The sequence below is a fragment of the Stigmatopora argus genome, chromosome 4 (genome assembly GCF_051989625.1).
Source record: "Stigmatopora argus isolate UIUO_Sarg chromosome 4, RoL_Sarg_1.0, whole genome shotgun sequence".
Classification (NCBI taxonomy): Eukaryota; Metazoa; Chordata; class Actinopteri; order Syngnathiformes; family Syngnathidae; genus Stigmatopora; species Stigmatopora argus.
Genome location: NC_135390.1, coordinates 5,921,651 through 5,944,890, shown reverse-complemented (window position 1 = coordinate 5,944,890; position 23,240 = coordinate 5,921,651). Strand labels below are relative to the sequence as shown.

The window sequence follows — 23,240 nt, the reverse complement described above, 5'->3', positions numbered from 1 at the left end:
ATGGCTAATCCCGGGGACGTGTGAACACCGGTGAAGTGTAAAGAAACTAAGATAATATTAACTTAATTACTTACAAATGTAGAAAATATGACATATGCAACTGTACATCTTAACAACAACAAAAATGGAAAGAAATCCCAGTGAATGGCAATAGTTTTATTCACAATTGTTTTACCTACAGTGATGGAAGAGCATTCAATTATTCTCCCTTTCACTAAACATCACTGTCATAGATGAACAGATATATTTTAATTTAATAATTTGTTCAAACTGCGTGAAATTGGACTAGTTCTTATTACTTAATAATTTTGTAGCTCAGGTTTTTATGCTGTCAAACTATTATTCCATCATTTTGTCAGATAATCTGATCTTGAAGGGAATGACGATTTTTCACTGCTGGGACCCTTGCATGCAGTTAACTCAAAGATCATTTCGTGCTGAGCGGCATTGCCATAATCTTTATGTATTTATTTATGTCATAAATCATCTTTCTTACCTCTAGTTAAAATATGGTGGCAACGTGGAAGCGAATTATTTAGAACGATTTAAGAGTGACTCCTCCTGTCATTTAAAGGAATCACAAAGCCACACCCATTGTCACATTTTGGCCCAATCAAAAACCCAAACGTTTCTTGGCGCATGCGCATCGCTCAAGCGCGGGACAGTCCAGGAACACAAACAATGGAAGCACCGTACCATCAAATGAATGTACAAAGTGTTATTCAATCGAAATTCAGCAAGTAAAGGTATGTTTACGTTTTAGTGTTGTTTGCTTATCCAGTTGTTCAATTTTTTCATTGTTTTCATTTTCTGTAACTAACACTCTTCAGAGTCAAAGGTAAAGTGCCATCTAACATATTTACGTTTTCCTTAAGCGTCTACGCGTTTTACCCAGCATGTTTTTTTCAATGTAAAACATAACATTCTCTACGCTAAACAGATGTTGACACTTCAAACGTTTTTATGGAGGAATTGACTATGTTCGGTAACAAAAACATTTTTTTTCTCCACTTCAGATCTTTAACTAGAACTAGTTCTTAATTGGTAGCGATCATCATGCTGTTTGATTATTAAACCTTATTATGTTTTTTTATAATTATAAATACATTTGGCTCACAGTTCTGGGGTCGTGAGTTCGATTCCTGGTCGGTCCTCACTTTGGAGTTTGCATGTTATCTCCGGGCTTGCGTGGGTTTTCTCAGGGTACTCCCATTTCCTTCCACATCCCAATTACATGCAGAGTAGGCTGGTTGAACACTAAATTCCACCCAGGTATGAGGATGATTAATACAATGTTGATGAAAACTAAATTACATACTCCTTACAGTCCAGTGTAACACTGAAGTTCTTTTTTTCCATAGTATTTAACTCATTGATTGCCATTAATGGCGAGACAAGCCTTAGTGTGAAGGCTCATCTTTCAGTGCCATTGGCTTTCATTAATTCGCCCCTCCCAATCAAAATTGATTAGACACCTAGTGCTGTCAAAAAAAAACATAATTTGTGCATGAAACGGTTAACATAGTATGATGCCATATTTTCTTGTACTAATTGCATTGTTTTCACTTTTGACTGAAAGGTGACAGTGAAGGGCAGAATGGCAGACGACTTCAGCCAGTCCCTCACTCCGCCGGTGTCACCTACAGATGGTCTTTGTGAACTTTCCCCAGCAAGACCACCATGTTTCTGCTGCGCGGAAGCTAAAGATGATCCAATTGGGGCACTGTCAAGTGAGGGGTATACTGCTAGAGGGTCACTAAAAAGGTCAATGGATTTTAATGTCATTAACTGCACAAAATAACTGTATTTAATCAATAATTACATTGTTTGAACCAAATATGCAGGTTGTTGCTGTGTCTTGATCCTGCTCCTGCAGACTATGAGAGTGACACTGTGGAGATCTTTGGTTTGACCTGGGTTACGGAAACAGCATTGGTTGAATCCACAAAACTGCTTTTTGGCATGCTTAGGTGAACCTAATAAGTAATCACATTCATTCCATCTCTTCTCTAGTCAGCCACACTGCACATTTGGACAAACGGCAACTCAGAATTCAATGTCAACCCAACATGCATGCTATTGTAATTATGCAAAGACCAACTTGTGGTGATTTCATGCTTATTTTGTTACTCAAATTAGTAAATAATCAAACATGCATCCATTTTCAACACACCATCTTTGCCAGGGTCGTAGGGAATAATCAAACAGGTTTTGCATACTGTCGTAATTTGTATTTAATTAAACAAACCTTACAATGTGTTTTCCTATTCAGGCAAAAGATATACAGGCTCGAGACTATGGCACAACAGATCTCCCATGACTTTGGTAACTAACAAAGATTCTATATCTGTTCCAAAGTGCAGCTAATGTTTTTGCTATTTATGAATTGGCAAACTCAAATGTCGGGTCATTAAGTCGCTGGTTGAAATGTGAATCGATTTATCATGAAACATATGGAACTTTTCAAAGATAAAAGATTTCGATTTTTTGAGAATGTACTATACTGAAAAAATATTACAAATATTCTTATTATTGTAACCACTCTAGGGAATACATCCCAAAAGTAGTCTCCATGTGTACCTCTGTTGTTCTGTTGTGCTAACTTTCAAACATGCACTGAATCCAATTATGGTCGCTCATTTGAAGTCATCCATCTTCTGTACCACACATCCTCATAAGGGTTACAAGGGTTGCTGGAGCCTATCCCAGCTGACTTCGGCCAAAATGCAGACTACACCTTAGACTGGTTGCCAGCCAGCCGCGGGATATGTAGAGAGACTTTCGACCATTTGCACTCATAATCATAACGCCACCAGCGGGAATCGAGCCTGCGCCTCTCCGCGCCGTAGTCAGGCGAGTGAACTACTACCCCATCAGGCACCCCGTTTGAAGACATTATGACCAATTAATTACAATTACCGTAGAAAAAAAACTGGCAGCGGTGGAACCAAATTGGCCCTTGGCCGACGTTATAGTGATTACATTTTGGTTGAAGGAAAATTGTGGAGTCTCTCAAAAGTTTCTTGTATTTTTTAGGTCAAAGAGGCAACCTTCACTATGAAGCTTCTGAGCTCAGAGAACAGTGTGTTTCATTTCTTCAATATGTTAAAGTCTTCCTACACAGGTAGTCTTAAGAAGGAATTTGTCAGGGTTTCTGTGTAATATTTGTAATGCGTTTAACTTACCTGTGTTTAAGATACCTGAAGGCTTCCTACAGCCTTGATGAACATCCATCCCATCCTTATGAGGAATTGGAAGGTCAACTTCCATCTGTTCTAATAGAAGAGTTGATTGGCATCATCATACTCACTGGACGCCTTAAAGACTTGCCGGCGAACATTCAAAATGCTTTCACTATACAGAATCCTGCAAAGGTACTTCTGGCATTTCGAGTTTACTGTACAGTTTAGAGTGAGCGTTTAGGGTTACACTCGAAATACACGATATTCTTTGTTGATTGACTTAGCCAAACGCTGCACGTTTCTATTGTTCCAGAACAGAAGAACATTAACTTTGATCATCTGAAGCAAAGCTCCAACGATGACTTAGCAAAATGTTAAAATTTTATTCCAAATCAAAAAAATGACAAGACACGAGAGGCAGTAGAGGTCAAAACTGAACCTAATGTCCCATCATCGCCCCATGCGAAAAATATCCAGAGAATTTGACAGAATTGTTCAGTCTTTTTGAAGGGGGGCGAGAGGCGGAGCTACCGATCTGATTTGCTGTCGGGGGGTATTGAATCAGGCTAATGAGTTTGTGCGTCGTTGTGGTCATGACAACACTGATTATATTCTGTCAAACGCCAACAGTTTGCAGTTGTTGCACTCCAAAGGACAATTCAAATATGGATTACAGGGATAACAAGTATTGATAGTTTACAAAGAGGCATAAATATTTTATTGCAATTTAGTTTGCTATTGAATTGGTCACTTCTGTGTTCACAGATTTTGCCTCCCTCATGGCATTTGTTACACCTTCACCTTGATATCCACTGGTCAGTCTTGGAGATCCTCCACTTATTTGGCAACAAGATGCAAGGTATGTTAGCCTACACTCGCTTAGTTAAATATGTTGAAATGTGAAGCATTTCCTAAATGATGTCATTTTCAGACATTATCATATAAGAACAATTTAAATAAAGTGCATTTGTGCGACTATTGAAGAGACAGTGATGCAAATGTTTGATGGACAGCATTATTTCACTCTTATAGGGATTTGTTTTGATTGTAATGGGTGGTGTACCAGTCCTCTGACCTTTTGCAGCATTGTGCCCTAACCGTTTTAACACTTCTTCTGCCCAGGCCAGGTAGTGTACGCACACCAGTTTGTGGACCTGACTGGAGAGAACCTGACTGATGCCAGTCTGTTTGAGGATCACATTTGTAACCTCCTTTGTGACCTTACTGGTCTGGCCATGAGCAAGTACGGCAAGGTGGGTCTAAAGCAAAAGCACAAATAAAATAGCGATTAAGATATAGCACGAATGTAGAATTCATTTAAAATATTTTGTTGTGCAGACAACATACAGAACTCACTAGCATCAACGAGACTCACTCACTATCCATGATGTTACTAGGAACAAAATATGAAATACTTTTTCATAATTCTGCCACTTGCATAGTCTGTATAATATCGTGTATTAAGGGGTTTTAAGTTTTGGCAAAGAGTAAGGCATATTCCAAAAATAGACTTTTATTAATGGCAATAATGACCCCACATCCTGCAGCTGTAAAGTTGGGCTTTCAAAATAAAAGCATTGTGCTAAGTGGTAATACTCCCTCAAGCTAAGACAGGAGTGGCCAACTCAGGTCCCTTGAGAAACCGGAGTACTCAGAGAAAACCCATGCAAGTCCGGGTAGAACATGCAAATTTCACACAGGGAAGACCCACCTGGGCTTGAACCCACAATCACAGAACTGTGAGGCAAACGCGCCAACCACTCTACTACCGCGCCGCTGGCATTGATTATAATAAAGGCGAGTGATTTTTATTTATTCATATTTTTAGGTAAGACCTACAGAGGTTCTGAGTGGCCATCATTACCTCTGCTCCTGCACAAAAGAACTTTGGATCTTAATCATTCACCTTTTGCAATATAGGAATAAAAAGCTACACTCACAGGTGATGTAATATCGATGCAGATGTGTGTTAGTTTGTACAAATACTATATATTCACTCGCTTGTCTCTTTTATTTCTGTAGTGTTTTTGGGGCTATATGAATTCATTATTGAGGCCTCTGGTGTTAGGGAAACCTGCAGCAGAACAATTCAGTGGCCTCCCGACACACTGCAAGGACCCTCTCGGATTCTCATGGTGGCTGATCACTCATTTAGCAATGTTAGGGCAGTACAGTCAAAATGGCATCATCCAGGATGAGGTATTTTTTTATTGCAACTATCCCATTACTATTATTAAATACTGCATGTGTAAAAGTATTATTCTTGTTGAAAGTTGGTTCATCAGATGAGTGAATGCTAATTTTGAAATGTCTTTGATCTTTATTTTTTTTATCTCCTGCATCCATCCATCCATTCAGAAATCCTTAGAAGACAATTGGACATTCGTGGAAGAGTTGGTTAAATTGACTTGTAAACTACAGGTCAGCTCTTGATCAATTTTGTTAAACAAAGGGGGTGGTTGTAATTTGGTCTATGTCGATTATTACACCGCTCTAAATGTATATGGTTGTATAATCACAGGGAAGTCTTGGAGAGGAGCAGGTCAGGATGCATGTACACTGCTGTCTGTCTCTCTCTCTCCTATGGAAACCCAGTACCAACGTAGTTTCCATCCTCTGGGACTACTACGGTAAAAACCTGGTGAGCTCATATACTTGGTTTATTTCAAATACTTTTCATACATAGGAATTTCAAGTAGAAATATCAGGTGTTTCCAAGTTTGTGTGATGTGACATTTAGTTAAACAACTGGATAGTTATAATGTTCCGTCTTTTTATTCAAGGGTGCCACATTCACTGTACCGTGGCTTGGTGTAAGTGGACTGGGCACTTTGTGCAAGACACCTATGTCACTGTTGGAGCAGGCCCACAATTGCTGTGATCCACCTCCCATCCGTTCCCCAGAACTCACTCAGCTGTACCGTTCAGCCAATTCATTCCACATCTTCCTGCGAGTACTGGCACTGTGTCTGTCTCAGGATAAGTTGGGGGGAGTACCACAGAGACAGATCAAAGGAAGGTAAAGCTTGACTATTGGCACAAAATCAAACAACTGTATCTTTATGTTTCTATGCCAACGATGTATGGTTAATGGTTAAACAGAACGTTTAAGTATTCTTCTATCTGATGGCAGGCGGTACCACAAAGCTTGTTCGAAACTGTTGCTATAGTATATATATATTCTATCAACCTCATCTAAAGCTGCGTCCGCAGCATTGGCTCAAAAACACTTGGAGATAATGTGCGTGAGTGTTAAGATCTGGTGGTTCAATTGGCGTTTTGACAGTTTTTGAAAGGGTTTCAAACAATATCAACATGATTAGCTATTGTGTCTTCGGCTATACAAATCGGACTGGAACGGTAAGAAAAGTTTTCTCATTCCCAAGAGGAAACGGGCCTCTTCAGAAACACCGAAGGATTTATAACAATCATTAGGATGCTTTCCGTCTGACAGGGTTAGTTGTTGATAGTGTTTTTTTTCGTGATCTTATAATGAGTCCACTTGTTCTGTCGGCGCTGTCATGCATTCTAAGCCAAAGCTGGGCGCATGATTTAATGACTTAATTGTTTATCAATCAAAAAATTGATCTATTCAAACAAAAGAATAAGTCATGGTTTCCTGCAAGTACAAGCAGTCGTTGACTTGCAACCACATTCGGGCCTGTCAGATTGGTCCTGTGGTCTCAAACCGGTCCTCAAAGGGCCGCAGTGGGTGCAGGTTTTCATTCCAACTCAACAAGAGGATACCTTTTGCAAGTGTAATCAGTTAATCAGTTGATTGCAGCCAGGTGCTACTTATTTTAGAAGACACCTGATTGGTTAAAATGTCGGCACTGGATCGGCTTGAACAAAAACCAGGACCCACTGCGTCCCTTGGCGGAATCGGTTTGAGACACCTGAAAGCGATCTGGTCGCATGTCTATCCATGTTGTGTATACTGTATGGTGCATTTGTATTCCCCAATTCCAATTGAAGTTATCGTTTGCGAGACATGCACTCCTTGTTTTTTTTTTTTAAAGGGAGAGAGAGAAAAGAGCAGGCTCGTCAGAAAAGAAATGAGTTTGTGTTGGAATATTAACAAAATAACTCGCCAGTCCTTTTGTTGTTTGGAGGTGCAACACTTCTTTGTCGAATGAAAAGCACTTGAGTAGGTGTACAGTAGCAGTGTTGACAGATTGGGTGAACTTCCCACCAAACTTAGTGGTTTATATCTATGGTGTGATTAGTTTGGAGTCTTTGTGATCTGGCTACCCAGAGGTGCAACGCGCCATTAAAAAGCAGTTAGAAAGTGAAGAGGCATTATCTCCTGATTGACCTTTAAAGATCGCACTGTCATGATTCATGCTTCACGAATTTTGCATTTGTAAAGTCGAACAGACGTAACTCGCATTGGTCGTAAGTCGATAACTGCCTGTATATCAATCCGTATTGAGTTCGAGTAGGCTCCAATTTCAATGAATAAATTGAGATGAGGTAATTATGGTGTGCCACTGGATTTTTTGAAACTACCATGTTTTCTGGTCTACACCGCTGCTCAAAAGTTTTGCGTCGGTCACTCAGAGAATTTTGGGTTTTCCATAAAACTGTCACACTTATTTATTTATATATCAAATGAGTAGAAAAATAATATAAATATATTGTTTAGTCATTGACACAGTTGTAAATAATTATTCCCCCAAATTAATGGAACAACCCTTATGTTTGAATATGTAAGAACTCAATCAAGTCGTGGAACATCTTACATCACATACAAGCTGGGCACCAAAACAAGGCTGCCATAGATAAGCCTGCCTAATGACTTCCCTCTGTCTGGGATGAGCTCAGTAGCATTGCAGACATGGGGGCTAATTAGCTAACGAGCGTGGCGCTTAATTCGCCTTAGGAAAGCTGGGGTGGATAGCAATTGGGGTGGAGGGGGGTTTTCGGAGGGGATCTGTTGGTGGCAGGCTTTAGGGTGTATGCATTAAACCAGACTTGGCAGGAATAAATCCAGACCCTCATCATCCCCATTCCGTTCCCTCAACCGAGGCTATCACTCCCTCCTTACCCCTCAGGAGGCACATATACCTTCAATATTTGGGTAATCCTGGATGGCCTAGGGAAACGGTCATTGGAACACCTGCTTAAAGTCCAAGAAAATATAGTCCCAAATAAAGAGTATGATAGGATGAACACCAAAAACTGGGTGTATCGAAGACATCCTTTTTGGTTGTTAGACGCTCTTTAATTTAAGCATCTGTTACCTGCTGTTTAGATTCAAAATACATGTGGTTCTTGACTCTCTGGTCTGCTTAGTTTTGTGGCAAAGATCTTTAGGTGAGAGAGTTCTTGAAGTCAATTTACTCGTATTGCAAATCAGATTTCTCTATTGAGTTTAATTAAAATGTCATTATTCAGTTCTGATGCATGCAAAGCTGTTGAACTGGAGAATCTTGCAAAGCTGTCACACCCCACTGTATGCGGGTTGCATTTCTGAAGGGGGGAGGGTGTTTGTTTTTTTTCCTTTGAGTTTCAAAAACATACACACATACAACAGCATTTTCACACGCATATAATAATAACTAACTAGTTCTACCATAAAGCTGAGCGTTAACAACTCTTGCCAATGCAAATAGGGCATCACCGACACTGGTATCGGCATCAATACTGATTCAGCACTAAAATCACCCTATCGATATCAGAAGATTTTGTAGCAATGATCACAATATTAACTCTTCAAAATCAAGATTCCTACCAACATTGTCCACTGATAACACAGAGCTAGGTATTGAACTCAGTATCAGTGTAACACTAATAATAAGTGCTAATTTGCTGCACCAACAAATATAGAACAAAAAAACACTCCTAAGAAATTTAATTTTCAGTGTGAGAAAGTAAGACTATTTGTGAACCCATACATTTCTTGTTTGAAATCGATGTTTGTCTGTGACCTGAGTTTTTCTTTGTTTTCTCTCTGAGCCTAGTTTATTTTCAATTTACTATTGTAGTTATACTTCTGAAACAATTGTCTTATGGCCAGTCACTTTTGGTGTTTTGACCCAAGTAACATTACTACTTATCTTTTGCGGACTGTTTGTCAATGATTTTGGAAGATGAGAAGGCATTTTTTTTCCTTACCAGGTGAGTAGAATGCCAACTGAAAGCATGGCAGTAAGTGTGTGTGTGTGCGTGCTCCCGTGTTTTTATTGATTCTTTTCTGGTGTTGCAGTAAATTGGTTTGGCCGTAGAGAGGGACCAAGCGCCTACTGCTGTGTGTCTGAGTGTCTCTGACATTTAACATGATCTTTAAAGACATTTCTCCACAGTGCCCCCAGGATCTAACAGCATGCTGGTTGTTTCACCATTCTTATTCCCTCTCCCACTTTATTTATCCCTTATGACTCACGCAAACACAGTTGCAGGGCTGCCCAGATAGGCCAGATTTACCCCTCAGTGCTTTTAAGGTGATAGAGGCAGGTGGTAAATAGGATCATGGGAGTGGAATGTTTAGCCACCGAAGACTAAAAGGACACATTACCTATGAAGAAGTGATTCTGATTAAATGATGATAGCAATTTAATGTGCAAATTCTGCCATTAACATAGCACTTTCTATCTATTCTGTCATTTAAATGACCATACAGTAATACCTTGCGATACGATCTTAATTCGTTCCGGGACCGAGCTTGTATGTCAATTTACTCGTATCTCATATAAAATGTTCCCATAGAAATTAACTAAATACTACAAATTTATCTGTTTCAACCCTCAGAAAAAAACACCAAAAACAGGATATTGCAATGGAAAAATAGCTCTTTATTTGTTCTAATTAACCACCAACTCACAAAGTAACAAATACCTATCTAGTGGTTATGATCTTCAATACTAAAATGTGACAATATTCAGTAAGAGCAGACTAGCGCAGAGTGCGCGGAGGAAGGAGAGAGACTTGACAAGACCCCATTTAGTTTTTTTTTTAATTATCGGACTAGCCATGACTCGCTTAGAAGGGTTTTGCTGGTGTCTTTTTCAGATGCCTGTTTTGCTTTCAAGTCCATGTTGATTCCGCTGGCTTTTTCGTTGATTGTCTACCCGGTCATGCTATCTCCAGTAAAAAACGCAACCTGTAAGGCCCGGTCGGTGCTCGTAGATATCTTTACGCGAGGGAGATGCGGTGAGAAAGACAGCGATGCTGTTCTCATAAGCAGCCTCTCGCATACTCGGCCATCCGGGAACCATCTGGTATGCTCGTATCTCAAATTTGTCTCGTATCTCAAGGCAAAAAATTGCTCGGAATTTTCCTTGTATCAAATTTCTCGTATATTGGGACACTCGTATGTCAAGGCATTACTGTACTATTAAACAATATGCTTGCTGTCATTACTGGTTTTCTTGTTCTTTTTTAGGATTTGCTCAAAGTTCTCTTCAAAGAAGATGCAGGAATTGTCGGAGGCTGGACTTATGAATTTCCTGCTCCTGTTTCTGGTGGTTGCCAGGAAAGTGGAGCTGGAAGATGTTTCCAGTAAAATCTGTGAACTGTTAGCTTTCCTGCCTTCTGACTGCCCCCCAGGACACCGCACACTGGTGTGGATAGGACAGCTGTCACTGGTGTTGCTATTTCAGGTATGTTCAACCACCCAAAAAACGATAAGAGAAAAAAAAATGCAAGCATGGTTCAATAAAATAAATTTTGATCCTCTCTTAATCACTTTAATTTTTGTGTTCTATCATTTAGGAGAGGGGCTTGGATTTTGGCCCTCTAGCTAGTGGATTGGCCACATCCTTTAATCATACTGCTAAGGAGTTCTACAATAAAACTACGGAGGTGTCTCGTAAACTTGCCCTCTGGAGGCCTCTGGCTTCATACCTTGACGGGGTGGCTGAAGTCTTTGAAACAAGTACCAGGCTCAACCTATCAGAAGAAAAACTTCTCAATGAAGGGTTTGTTTGGTTGTTGCCAGCCTGTCGTCAGTCTGAACTCAACTCTGCACTTGGCTTCCTGCAAACTGTCCTCGCCCAACTCAGGTGAGAGATTACTTGTTTGTCAAAATTTTCACTCTCACCCATATTTTATTTTCCTCCCACTGATAAAATGTAAGGTAAGGTGGAAAAAAGTTCTAATCTGCCTGCAAATTTGTGCAAAGTTGCAAGTTTTGCTACCAAGGGTAATTGTTTTTATTGAGACTGGCACTAATCTAAAAAAATAATAAGATGCTATTTTGTACTAAAACCATAACGATAATTATCGTGAAATAATTTTTGTCAACAATAATATTAAAAACTAATAAAAATGTGATAATTTTAAACTGCAATGACAACACCCGACCACCACAAAGAACAGGGGCGCAGTTGCGAGATGAACGCTAGTTCCAGATTAAACGCTCAGGAGAAGAAGGGAATGATGGGGAAAACATGTTTTAGCTTGTTAGCAATAGAGTCTAACATGGAGCATTGACGCAAAAGGACAATGACTTGGTCAGAATAAGCGATTATGAGATATCAGGATAACACCGAGCCGACCCAAGTGAATTCTCCCTGGACGTTTTTGTTCTTTTCTTTTTTTAAAAATGCCTCGTTAGAGCAGCCTTATCGAAAATGTCCTTAACCCACTGTCCTCAGTTGAGGACAACCTGTAATGTTTTTCTTACTTGATATCAAGGTGGTTCCCCATTTTATGTAAATGTTGCAAAAATCTAAAACTTGTTATCTTGTGTTAAAATGGGTTAAGTTCATCAAACTTTCTTTTTTTTTATTATAAATGGCCATATGTGAGGTAAATTTACAGTTGCTTTTTGTGAGGCTGAAAATAGTCTCCTCGCCAATGGTGATGATGTCTTCAGTTTATTATTTTATTTATTTCATATTGCAAAGCAACTTTTGGTTTGAAGGCAAATTTATAGGAATCAAGATGCCTGTCAAAATTTCTCCAGATTTTATTCTTTACGTTTCATAATCTTTATTGCATAACAGAAACACAAAAATATATTTTTAAATTATCATATCTCATACTCTCTTTTCTTTATAAAGTAAGGTAACATACCATATTTTCATGACTATAAGGCGCACTTAAAAGTCTTAAATTTTCTCCAAAATAGACATGGCGCCTTATAATCCAGTGCGCTTTATATATGGACCAATACTAAAATTGTTATCACGATAAAATAAAATAAATCAGTCGATAGGGTACACCATCCTCTAAAGCTCTCACAACTACGGCAAGCAGCCCCCAACTCTACTATTTTCCCCGTAGAAAAAGTACTGGGCAGAGACTGCTGGGATATATAGTTATTTTGTCAATACACCCAGTATGACGACGAGCACACTAATTTGGTGCTCGCCGTCATTCCAGCTGGATTTACAAAAGAACTCCTGCCGCTAGGTGTTGGCGTCAACAGAGATTTCAAAGCTAAACTGCGAACTATATATATACAGTGGTACCTCGACATACGATCGTAATCCGTTCCGAGACTGAGATCGTATGTCGAGCTTTTCGGACTCGAGCGAACGTTTCCCATTGATATGAATTGAAAAGAAATTAATTCGTTACAACCCTCTGAAAAAACACCAAAAACAGGATATTGGATTGGAAAAAAATGTTTTATTCACTTATTTCAATTTTTGTTTCTTAGTAATTCATTTTAAATAAGCTCGAAACAAATCAAAAAGACAGTACAGCACAATGCTCTGATTTTGGTGGTTTCAAGGCACAAGTGGTGAAGAGAAATCACTCATCCTCTGTGGTATAGGAAGCCCTGCACTGACCCCTTTTACCAACAACAGAAATAATTATAACATAATAAAATAAAAACTATGCTTCTTGGCCTCTCCTCCACAATGAAACATGTTAATTTAGCTCCTCAATCCTTTGGGGTCAACAATTTGCCTATGGCACAATTATAAATTGTGGCAATTTAGTTGATTGGCAAATTTAGCAGGTGCATCATTATACCTATTAAGAGCCGTGTCGAATCTGCACACATTAAGATGATTATTGTGCCAGTGGCCGAGAAGGTGGCACGTCCGAGTGTTCACCCTTGATGGCACTTGTCCAACAAGCCAGTCCCAAGACTAATTCCCCAGTTTTATTCCATCCCATGTCTCTCGCCTTTGGTGAAGTGGGGGGTGTCACTGGTTGATGAGGTTAGCTGGCAGTGGCACAACCTGTTGGATCTGTTTTCCACAGAAACAATTAACTCCAATCCCCTTGGCTTAATAGAAGACAGGCCTACCTTTGAGGTCATTACAACCTCTCACTTGATATCTACCCTTTTATCGTCATCAGGAAAAAAAATCGACAGGAGAAATCAATGAATCTGGGTCATGATAGAATTGGGGGAAATTTTATGTCATACAATTTGAGAAATTCTTGCTGATGATGTAAAGCAGGAAAAATGTAATAATAGGTGGATAGAAATAATAGAATAAGATATTTTTCAAATTTTACTTGTTTAAAGATTGTAGTTTTTTTTCTCCCTTAAACTGTGGTAAATAAGATAAAGATAGGAAGTCAATTTCTACTGAAAACCTAATAGTTAACTAAGAACAGAATGCTAACATTAGCATGGTTTTGCAATGATGTTATGCCAAGTGTTGTAAACATCAAGAGTCATGCAATATATTTTTTGAGCTATAAGACTATTAAAATATTTCATTTTACGCTAAAATTACTCAAACTTAAAAACATTCAGGTACACCTTATGTTTGATTTCGAATTGTGCTTAATTACTTAAAACGCTTTGCTTGCAAATAACTGTATTATGCTCCTCCAGTCATCAAACCCACACATTAGCATACCTGTCAACCTCTGCCGATAACTGCCCTTATAAATGATTATGATTCCCCTTACAAACCCCCCAAAAAACCTTACAAACACCGTACTCGTACGGTGTTTGTAAGGTTTTTTGGGGGGTTTGTAAGGGGAATCATAATCATTTATAAGGGCAGTTATCTGCAGAGGTTGACAGGTATGCATTAGCCACATAATAAGTACTTTAATAAACTAATCGATAATCACAACATGACAAGATAAAGAACTAATGACAATACATAATAATCAGATGCGGTACAAAAAAGCATTGATCTGTACGGTGAGTTAATCAAGCCTGTGATAATAATTTGTGATGATAAATGTGTAGCAGAAAACAGAATTTTAAAGCCAAATTGAAAATATATTTTTCTATTTTGGAATTACCCATCCCCCTTTCAAACGTTACTGTTTTAGATAAAGCCAAATTTTATTACATTTGATAGATATGATTTTTTTCAAAAAAATAAATAAATAAATATGCTGAGTAATTTGAAGGCCAACTAGTTTTAAGACTAATCAGTTGATTTAATAATATCTTGGTCAAATGAGTTGACTTGTCTACTCAAAAGTGTGGATGTGTGGTTAATGTTTTTGTCTTTAGGAGACTTGTTTTTTAAGACCTTGTCACGTGCACAGGAGTAAAAAGAGGATCAGCTGATGTACTCATGCTGTGTCAGTAACTTGGCACAATTTTTCATGAATGTGTTTTTTTTGTGGGTACACAATGTAAGGAGTGTCAGTTAGCAGGATTAAGCAGTTTCTCTGACGATGCCTCGTACAATGAGGGCTGGTGTATGTGAAAGGCCCATTCCGCAGAAGTAACGAGGCTAATGAATTCAGAGTCTAATCGATTGTCTCAGCTCTCTCTGGATTAGATGCAACCTTGCTGGAAGGGAAAAAGTGAAATGTGTCTGTACAGATGGAAATGGGATAGTATGTGGATATGAGCCTGGGAGGGGGTTCCTACCCGGTACTCGGTGCACACCTCAACCCCTGTTTCCCCACACCCCCATCTGGGCAGATGAGGGGGGACAGGAGGATCACCTCCAGTCTAAATGAGATTACTGCTTCTTCAGCTGCTTATCTGGGCTAATGCCAGCCACTATGGGGCTGTTCGTGAGGCTGAGGCTAGGGCCAGGGATGAGCCAGAAGAGCCAAAGTACATTGTGTGCACAGAGGATCAGCACCATGCTCCCCCTCTATACACGTAATATCCTCCCCTCCTTCCCCATCTCATTCTACACTCTGCTGCTCTACACCACAGCACACCACAGCCCGAGTAATCCCCCAGGAGAGAAGAAAGAAAATACTTAAAACGCAGTGAGAGAGGAACAGTAGAGAAATAGGATTAATAATAAAAAGTAAGGTTGTGTGGGGGGGGTGAGGGGTGTTGTTTTAAAATCTTGCACAATAGATAAGACTTTTGCATTTATTTATCTGTGTTTTTCCAGACGGGCACATCAGTGCTGTGTCCAGTCACGACCCACCTTGACCCGGTGGACTACCAACAATCTTGGGAAAGACCCCCACCTAGCGGTAGCGGTAGCACTCTGGGCCCACTTCTTCCCCTTTCTTCGTGATTTGCGCCTCTCTCAGACACCTCCGGGCCAGTTGGCAGACGCAGCTGCGGGTCGGTATCATTTTCATCATAATCAGAGAGGACAAAGTGAGCCTGGAAAATGTGCACAGTAAAGGGTTAACGGGAGAAACTTAAATCTTGTTGCTTTTTGAACTGTCATGGAAAAATTGTGAACACAATCTAGAAAATGTTTAAATTATGTTGTAATTAATGGAATATATTGAAAACATGTTTTTTTGCATGAATTAATCAAGTCCTAAATCAATGAAGTGAGGGGAAGGTAAATTCGTGTTGTTACATACAGAAAAATAAAATGTCACACAGATCTTGAATGTACAAGTTGAAACATGGGTGTCTCTAACTATTCAAAATTATTTATTGACCTTAGGCTTCACACTTCTGGCATTCGAGCTACCTACCTCTGCCCCCCAGGACCTTCAACCCAGTCCAGTTCAGTCCATCTTGCAATGCTTTGGCTGGGACAACATCGTTCATCCACTTCTTGTCACGCGCTATCTTCCACATTTACTCCAAAACAGGTACAACTTAGCATTTTAAGTACTACCCACACTGACCGTACCTTTGATGCAAAGTTTCAAAAAGGAAATAAAAACACTTCTAATCTGGTCTATTGTATGCTGAGTCTTCAGGTACTGTGGATCTATGGAATTATATACACATTATTTGTTTTCCAAAAGTGTGTTCAGGTTCTTCATAAGGTGCAAAAGCAATCGTTCCGTGCCTGTCTTTTTCAGAGATCTGATGTCTTCACTTGGTGGTGATCGTGGCAATGCTGTGTCAGGATCGTCACAAAGTTTGTCAATCAGAGCCTGGTTCCGATGTGTCCTCCAGCAACACTTACACAAGAGCCCTGATGGATCTGACAGCCGAGCAGGTAAAGACAGTTTTTATTCTAAGTAGACCTGGGCGAGAGGACAAAAATTTTTATCACAATAAAAAATATATAAACATTGATCGTTATCGATAATAATCACTAACTATCGCATCCTGCGTCTTTCTAATTTGAAACTTCAAATTTCTGTCAATAAGTAAATGATTTTACTGGTTATTCAAATATCAAAAAAGCAATTATACCTTACTTAAAAAAATATACATGATGATTTTAAAAAAGTGTTTTTATTGTTCTCTCGTGCAATAAGAGATGAGACAACTACCTTCAAACACTATGTAAAGTAATGAATAATAAAACCCGCTGCAATTTCAACAGGCATCCTTATTTTTATAAATTTGCCTTCAAAACTGCTGTGAAAACTGCTTATCTTCACAATGTTCGCGAGGGTGCTGGAGCCTCTCCCAGCCCATAATGACGAAAATGTTATGGAAGTTATTCTTGCTAAAAATTGCCTTATAATGCTGAGCATTAAAGTATATTAAGTATCATTCATTTATTTTCCTTATTGCTTATCTTCACAAGGGTTGCGGGGGGTGCTTGGACATCTTCCAGCCAACTAGGAGTACCAGGCAGACGGCACCCTGAGTTGGTGGCCAGACAATCGCAGGGCACAAGGAGACGGACAACCGTATTAACTATAATTATTATCTAAATTGTATAATTACATTCTAAAAAAAACCTCTGAGATTGCTTAAAAAAGTAAAAACAAGGCGGGTGGGAATAAAGGCCTCACAGTGGGGGTCCTGGGTTCAAATCCAGGTCGGTCCACCTGTGTGGAGTTTGCATGTTCTCCCCAGGCCTGCATGGGCTTTCTCTGGGTATGATATATATCCATATCCTAAAATGGGACATTTATACCGAGAGATGTTACACGGATATATTTGATTGATCAAAAAAATGTACACGCTTCAACAATCAGGGTTGCGACCTCATTCATATGCAGTGGCCTGTCACTCGGGGGAGCCAGACACCACAAGTCCCATTCGTGTTCTCACTACATTTATAAAAATCGAAAAATCATAAACACTTTACCCTGTCTGAAGCAGACAAAGTCCTCCTTCAACTCCCTACCTTATCATTTTATATACTCAGGGCTAGCGGCTAACAACGCTAGCCCTAGCATCACAGCTTTCTTGGAGAACACTGTGACAATCAGTCAGTTCAAATCAAAACACCCTTAAAATGTTCTTCCATAATGGGATCAAACATCGGACCTTGTGTGTGCTTTGCTGGGCAGTCCTCGGAGTGCTGGCTGAAAATAGCTTATAGTTTACAGCAGATATCAATCTATTTAAAATTGTTCTATTGTAGCGCCATGTAACAAGAGATGAGGTCACATTTATATATGTGCTCAATTTTTCTCGTCTTTCTTGGTTATTTTTGCAATCCACAAATCTAATGGTGCCTAAGACTTTGCCATCGCAGTGTATGTATTCAGTCTGCTTTTTCAATACAGTAATACTTTGACATACGAGTGCCCCAACATACGAGCAATTTGAGATACGAGTAAAATTCCAAGCAAATATTTGCCTTGAGATACGAGACAAATTTTGAGATACGACCATACAAGACAGCCAGGTAGCCGAGACGCGAGAGGCTGCCTATGATTTCAGCGCACTCGCTGCATTTTCTTCATGCAAAGATATCTATGAGCACTGGACATTTTTCCATGTTTTTTTGCGTAAATCAGTGCCGAATTAAGGGAAAAACAATGGGTCCAAAGCAATCCGGTGCAATGAAGGGTATTTCGAAGAAAAGGCGTATGATGACAATCAATATTAAGCATGAATTAATCGAAAACCATGAGTAGTGTACGCGTGACTGAGCTGGCTTGCCAATACGTATGGTGAAGCAGAAAGTTTGCCTCGAAAGCCGCGGTGGAATACATTAGCCTATTTGCCTTGGTTATTGCACAAGAAGGTTTAAATTTAGTGTACCGTAAGATTAGAACTTTTTTTAAGTGTGTGTGTGTATAGGAATCTAAGTTCATTTAAGTTAAATTAAAGCTTGTTATGTTACGAGCCCATCCTTCAAGTCTCGCTCTCTCTCCCCTCCGCGCACTGCGTTGTACTGAATAATGTCTAATTTTGGTATTAAACATCATAACCACTAGTTATCTGTTACTCTGTTAGTAGATGGTAAATTACAACCAATAAAAATGGTTTTCCATTGTAATATCCTGTTTTTGGGTGTTTTTTTTCAGAGGGTGGGAACGAATTAATTTGTATTTAGTTCATTTATTTCTATGAGAAATGTTGATTTGAGATATGAGTAAATGGACATATGAGCTCGGTCCCGGAACGCATTAAGCCCGTATCTCAAGGTATAACTGTACATAAAATGTTTCTTATCTATGCATTGAACGATGCTCAGACCCTGTAGTGTTTGTGCCCCCTGTGGGGCAGCATGAGTCAGCAGTGCAGTTATTTTTCCCTAACCCAGAGGTTGTGGTTTCAATTCCCCACCCTGGTGACCTTCTCTAAGTGTTTGAGCAAGATAGTGAACCCCACGTTGTTCCTCACGCTACTTCATTAGTAGGTAAATAAGAATTGTGTCTAAGCGCTTTGAGTACCTTGACGGTAGAAAACACTATACAAGTGTAAGTACATTGACCATTTCCCTTATCCTGCAGACCAGGTTTTGGAGGAACAGCTTTGCGAACTGACCCGAGTGGTCCTGATGCTTCCTGAGGTGGAGAGTCTCCTGCAAAAAGCAAACCTCAGCCCAACCGCGTCAGTGACAAACCCCACTGCAGCCCTGGAAATATTTGTAAAGGTTTGTAAGATAATGGGTGACACGTGTGCTCTTTTGTAGCTAAATTAACCAGGTCTATCTTTGAATTTTCAGGCAATTTACTCTAAGACATACTCTCCTGTTGTTATTTAATGCAAAGAAGACCAATTGATTTAACATTTACATACTTATGAAATTAATACATAAGCTTTTATGTAAGAATGCAAGTCTGTAATATCAAGTCTTGAGTCATATTTGCTTTTTCTTGGGTTAGGCTGTAGGTACAGTGTATAGCAAGCTGCAGGTTTTGTCTGAGCGTTCAGCCATGGTGATAAGAGCCCTGGACTACATAGGAGACATTCTTAAACACATAAAACCTTCCTTCGTCAGTAAGAATCAGAAAGGAATTCGTCTAGCCTATTGGGCAGTAGGTAAGAGTCACAAGACCCAATTGAGAAAGCATGTGGACCCTTGAAACAGTCTTGTCAGTTTGCTTATCTTTCTTGGACCTTGTGTGCTAGGCTGTGTAGTGAAGCACTGGAGCCCCCTGTTGGTCACTTCCCGAGCACAGCAGTTACTCTTCCGCACTGTGGACAGACTGCTACTCCCCCACAATCTCGCCCAACAAGACAAAGCTCTCAGGGACAGCCTTCCACTCTATCTACAGGTTTGCTAAATGTACAAGTACATTCCCATATTTGTGAGCCATTCCACCGAAATCAGACGGCAATAATGAGATTTTTGGCTGCCGTTTTAGTCCTTTTGACAAGCTCTCCAAAACTCCAAAGATATTGGAAATCCAATTAGTCTAAGTGCAGTAATCACATTCAAGAACTTTCAGATTTATGGAAATGTAAGCTTCTCCCAAACTGAGAAAATGCCCAAAGAAGCCATGAGGCATTTTTGGATTTCACTCTATTGCACATGTGTCAAAGTGGCAGCCCGGGGGGCAAATCTGGCCGGCCGCATCATTTTGTGTGGCCTGGGAAAGTAAATCATGAGTGCCGACTTTCTGTTTTAGGATCAAATTAAAATGAAGAGTATAGATTTATATTAAATTTCCTGATTTGCCCCCTTTTAAATCAATAAATGTAATTTTTTAATCAATTTTTTTCTGTTTTTAGTTCAAAAATCGTTTTGTAAAATCTGAAAATATATTTTAAAAAAGCTAAAATAAACAATGTTTTAGATCTATAAAAACTGAATATTCAGGGCTTTTAATCCAATTATAAAAAAAAAAATCTAAATATATCTAAAATGGTCCGGCCCACGTGAAATCAAGTTGACGTTAAAGCGGCCCGCGAACCAACCCGAGTCTGACACCCTTGCTCTATTGCATTTAAAAGCTGATATCTGTGGCACTCTTTTCTTTTTCTAAATGCTTAAATAAACAATTTGGGGATGCAAAATTTGAAGTAAAATTTCTGAGGTAATAAGTTAAATAATAAAAAAAACACTTTTGATTAAATGCACATTGCCTTCAGAGTGGCTCATTTTGACACTGTGGCAGATGCACTTGTTTTTTGGTGATATGCCCCAGATTTGGTTGTGCCTCTATCAACACGTATCCGCCTGCAGGGTCTGTCAGTGGCTTGTAGTGTGTCCCAGTCACAAGGAATGTACCTCAAGCAGCAGCTTCGCTCCATCATCCAGAGATATCTTGATTATTTCCTTCCCACGTCACCTTCACTGGGCAGCGTTGCCAATCATCCAGTGCTTCTCAGCGCATGCGAGGACATGCCAAATACTCCTGGGTCTTCGTTGAGGAGGACAATCTTGCAGGTGCTCTGGTACGTCTCCACGATTAAATCGGATTCTGGTTTGAATGTCAATTCCCGATTTAAATTTCCAGCCGCATTACAACTTTTTTTTTTCTTTCCTCTCGTCAGCGAGAGCTTCCTTCAGTTCAAAGGTCATTGTCCTCCACCTCGCCTCGTGTCTGTCCTGTTATTCCTATCGGAACTTCTAAGACGCAACGGTGATTTAGACCCGGGCCTCCTCGTTATTCCACTTCCTTCTTTACTTCGTTGCTTGATGCTGGTCAGTGACCCTCAAGGTGAGTTATAATTGCGTTGGTTGACCACTTTTTAACAGGCACGTACGTGAATATCAGTAAATTCAATTTTCTAGGTGTGGCATTTGAATGTGTTGGGATATTCTAGAACATTTTGAAAATGTGACCTCAAGCCATTTGAAAAATTCGAGTGCGGTCGATTGGTCGCCGGTCTTTTGGTCGCCCGTTGTCGCGGTCGGGGCGACCAAAAGACCGGCGACCAAAAGACGGCGACCAAAAGACCGACGACCAAAAGACCGACGCCCAAAAGACCGGCGACAAAAGAAGGTAAAACAACACGGTCTACGCATCAATAAAAGCCAACAATGGCCATGAGCAGTTTCACTGACCCGACGTGAGAGTGTATGAGTTTGTATGTACATGCGTTGTCCCTTTAAGAAGCTACGTCAGTCAGGGTCTTAACAAGTTCTCCAACAAAACACAATAAAAGTACGGGAAATTTTGAGCTTTTCTTTAGCCTAATAATTAATAGGGCATTAAGTATGACTAAATAGTAATTCGCAGTTTGTATTTAGGGAATTTGAGCAACAATTTAAATGGTAATTATCACTTACCTTCCGGGCGACCAATCGACCGTGTACCGAAAAATTTGGGGTTGAATTCTCGTACATGTTTTTGTACAGTGAGGAAGCTGAGCACAGATGCACTCCAACTTGTGGTAGAGCGATGCACTGAGCAAGGCCCATGTGAGCAATTGATATCTGCGTTAAGGTAACTATTATGGTACAGTAAACAACAGTGTGGCAAAGTGTTTGGATTTTATGCATGCTAGATGTCATGATTTTATCGTGTTCATTTTATGTTCCAAGGTCATTTGTGGCAGAAAACGAAGGAGTCTACGACAGGCAGGTTTACACTGTTCTCGAGACAGTGGCTATTTTAGATCCTCCTGTCGTGAATGCCCTTATTCCTTCTCTAACGCTCACTTTGAGAAACAACGAACACAAGAGAGGACAAGGAAAGAATGCCACCTTAAGGTGAGTAAGCGGATAAGTCACATGGTATTCTTGTTGCTTTCTTTTAATTTGACAGCTTCTTCTCTCTGTTTAAACAGAAGTGCATACAAGAAACTGCTGTGCCTTCTCGGGGAGATTGGGCAGGCAGAAATAACAAGTTTGGAAGCAGAATGAAGGGCTAAGACCACAAATTGGCCCTAAGCATATTTTTTCATTCAAATTCTTTGTTGCAAAATGTTTTGTAATATATATTGTGAATGTTAGGTCACACGTGATATGAGGAATGTAGGAAAGATGCTGTCCAGAAGGTATTAAAACAAATATTGTGGAGTGAATTTGCAATATTGTAGAAGTGCACTGCACAATAGCGAGAGCTTTTTCTTTGATTTCTCCCTCCGATGCCGGTTAATACCTATTGAATATTATGCAATGTACGTGTATGACTTGATTGTATAATTCATTCATTTTCAAACCGCTTATCCTCACAAAGGTCATGGGTGGGTGGGTGCTCTTCTCTTTAGCCAATCCCGGCTAAATACAGACACCAGGCGGGGGATAGCAAGCCAATCACAGGGCACAGTGGAACAAACACCCATTCACGCTTACACTCATAACTAGAGGAAATTCAAAGTGTTCAACCAGCCTACCATGCATGTTTTTGGAATGTGGGAGGAAATCGTCGTATCTCGGGAAAACCCACCGGGGAGAACGTGCAAACTCCACGCAGTGAGGACCCACCTCATGCCGAACCCTCGACCCCAGAACTATAAGGCCGACATGTGAACCACTCCTCCCCGTACCACATGATTGTATTATATTGTATATATATTGTATAGTAAATGTGTAGGCTTTAAATGGCACAAATTAATAGATCATGTATTCAGTATTATTTGTAAAGTGAGTGCAGTCAGGTGCTGATAACTAGTGGGTTGGAATTCTCAAATACCCATATAAAACTGAGTGTTGGCAAGATTAGAGTTCTCCCAGAGGAGAAAAAAAATGGTGTCAAAAAGGTTTA

General features: G+C 39.8%; 1 protein-coding gene across 1 annotated transcript; it reads left to right on the top strand.

Moving 5' to 3' along the window:
- The first annotated feature begins 660 nt into the window (after positions 1 to 660).
- Positions 661 to 22,976, top strand: mms22l (MMS22-like, DNA repair protein). The gene is made up of 26 exons (XM_077598657.1): positions 661 to 746; positions 1,580 to 1,764; positions 1,845 to 1,970; positions 2,273 to 2,325; positions 3,037 to 3,124; positions 3,197 to 3,374; positions 3,948 to 4,041; positions 4,305 to 4,435; positions 5,011 to 5,124; positions 5,205 to 5,381; positions 5,541 to 5,603; positions 5,704 to 5,823; positions 5,966 to 6,201; positions 10,567 to 10,783; positions 10,896 to 11,185; positions 15,419 to 15,597; positions 15,935 to 16,085; positions 16,302 to 16,441; positions 19,092 to 19,234; positions 19,467 to 19,623; positions 19,714 to 19,859; positions 20,771 to 20,982; positions 21,082 to 21,248; positions 21,890 to 21,977; positions 22,076 to 22,243; positions 22,321 to 22,976. Exons 2-26 carry the CDS (start codon positions 1,598 to 1,600, stop codon positions 22,394 to 22,396), a joined length of 3,681 nt encoding a protein of 1,226 aa, XP_077454783.1. The 5' UTR covers positions 661 to 746; positions 1,580 to 1,597; the 3' UTR covers positions 22,397 to 22,976.
- Positions 22,977 to 23,240: the final 264 nt, after the last annotated feature.

What these genes read in the sequence shown, in the direction of transcription:
- mms22l (XM_077598657.1), top strand. Translation starts at nt 1,598, where the DNA reads ATGGCAGACGACTTCAGCCAGTCCCTCACTCCGCCGGTGTCACCTACA. An exon ending in CAGAGACAGATCAAAGGAAG is followed by an intron (nt 6,202 to 10,566) that starts GTAAAGCTTGAC and finishes GTTCTTTTTTAG; the next exon opens with GATTTGCTCAAAGTTCTCTT. An exon ending in GTTGGCAGACGCAGCTGCGG is followed by an intron (nt 15,598 to 15,934) that starts GTCGGTATCATT and finishes TATTGACCTTAG; the next exon opens with GCTTCACACTTCTGGCATTC.